The sequence below is a fragment of the Austrofundulus limnaeus genome, unplaced genomic scaffold, assembly GCF_001266775.1.
Source record: "Austrofundulus limnaeus strain Quisiro unplaced genomic scaffold, Austrofundulus_limnaeus-1.0 Scaffold976, whole genome shotgun sequence".
NCBI classification, from domain to species: Eukaryota; Metazoa; Chordata; class Actinopteri; order Cyprinodontiformes; family Rivulidae; genus Austrofundulus; species Austrofundulus limnaeus.
In genome coordinates, this window is record NW_013953378.1 from 129,481 (window position 1) to 130,902 (window position 1,422).

The 1,422-nt window shown below is 43.1% G+C and overlaps 1 protein-coding gene across 1 annotated transcript; it reads right to left on the reverse strand.

The window, feature by feature from the left end:
• Window positions 1-353: 353 nt before the first annotated feature.
• LOC106533582 (egl-9 family hypoxia-inducible factor 3) lies at window positions 354-810 on the reverse strand (the record flags this gene model as incomplete). Its single annotated transcript, XM_014029935.1, is given in 2 exon segments — window positions 354-490; window positions 691-810. Coding segments are annotated over 2 exon segments (257 nt in total), but the record flags the coding sequence as incomplete, so codon positions are not given.
• Window positions 811-1,422: the final 612 nt, after the last annotated feature.

A 1,422-nucleotide genomic window follows, 5' to 3' on the forward strand; every position in this document is an offset into this window, starting at 1 on the left:
GATATAGATTTACAAAGCGTACATATTTATTTATAATAACTTGCGAACTATTTTCTAGACAATCGTGTTAAAACTCGTCTTATCTTGGTTTTATTTTGTTCCTGGAACATAAACSAACATCTGATCCAAACGTTGTCTTTTCACAGAAACACTGCAGCTGATGGWTCCTGTCATCACTTTAGCTAAATGCTACATGCTAAAAACAATGTTTCCAGGACAGTCGAATYRAGCAGCCACAGAMTGCTAACATGCTAACATGCTAACTGCTGTAATGTTGAGACATGACCCAGGTCTGGTCCTGGTCCAGGTCTCTGGTCCTGGTCCAGGCCTCCAGCTGCTGGCAGCAGACTCACCTGGTGGAGAAGGAGGGCTGCACCTCATGTGGGTTCCTGCGGTCGGACCAGAACACCAGCAGCCTGTCGAACAGCGGCTGGATGTCGGCCACGTACGGCTTCCCTTCAGGGAAGATCCTGAGGACCCCGCCGTGCTCCTAAACAAACAAACAAACAAACAAACAAACAACAAACATCAAACAAAGGTTACTAACCTGTTATCATCAGCAGAATTAATCTCTGACATCAGGGTAAACACAGTGTGTTAGTAAAATATCTCCTGTAAGAGTGGGCAGGCTGAGTCATCTGTGTGTGTGTGTGTGTGTGTGTGTGTGTGTGTGTGTGTGTGTGTGTGTACCTTAGGGTTCCAGTTCTTGTTCAGGTAGTAGATGCAGGTGAGGCAGCGTCCGTCCTGGTTCGGGTTGTCCACATGTTTGACGTAGCCCGCCCCGTTTCCAGGGTAACACGCCACCATGGCCTGCAGACAGACAGAACCGGGTCAGAACATCGTTTCCAYCTGATACACTGAGCTGTAACTGTGCGTCTTTATTTATTATCAGAGGATCGACTGAACCCGGGCCGGACCAGAACCACCAGCTGCACGAGTTCAGCTGTGACTCTGTTCAACAGAAGGTTATAAATAAAGTTTCATCTGAACAAATGAGTTTAAAAAACACAAGCGTTTCCTGTAAAACCTGACATCATCATCATCATCATCATCATCATCATCACAGGAAGTTCTGTGCACGTGCTCGTGCACGAGGACCAGTTAATATGGTGAACATGGGGGCGTGTCTCGAGGTTGTGAGCTTCGATATCATTCACACGTACACAATTAACACACATCACGTGTGTGTGTGTTCGTTTCTACTGCAAAGTGAGGACCTCTTCATACAGCTCTGTTGTGTTTAATAATTAGTGAGTTAAGTTAAGTTCTGTTCCACACCAACGTTATAAGTTTTACATTTTTCATTATGGTTTAGTTTTATTTTGTTTTGACTTTTTTTAAAATTCAGTTTTAATTAGTTTTTACAGTGAATTTACTACTTTTTATTAGTTATTATTACATTTTTAATGCTTAGTTTTAGTT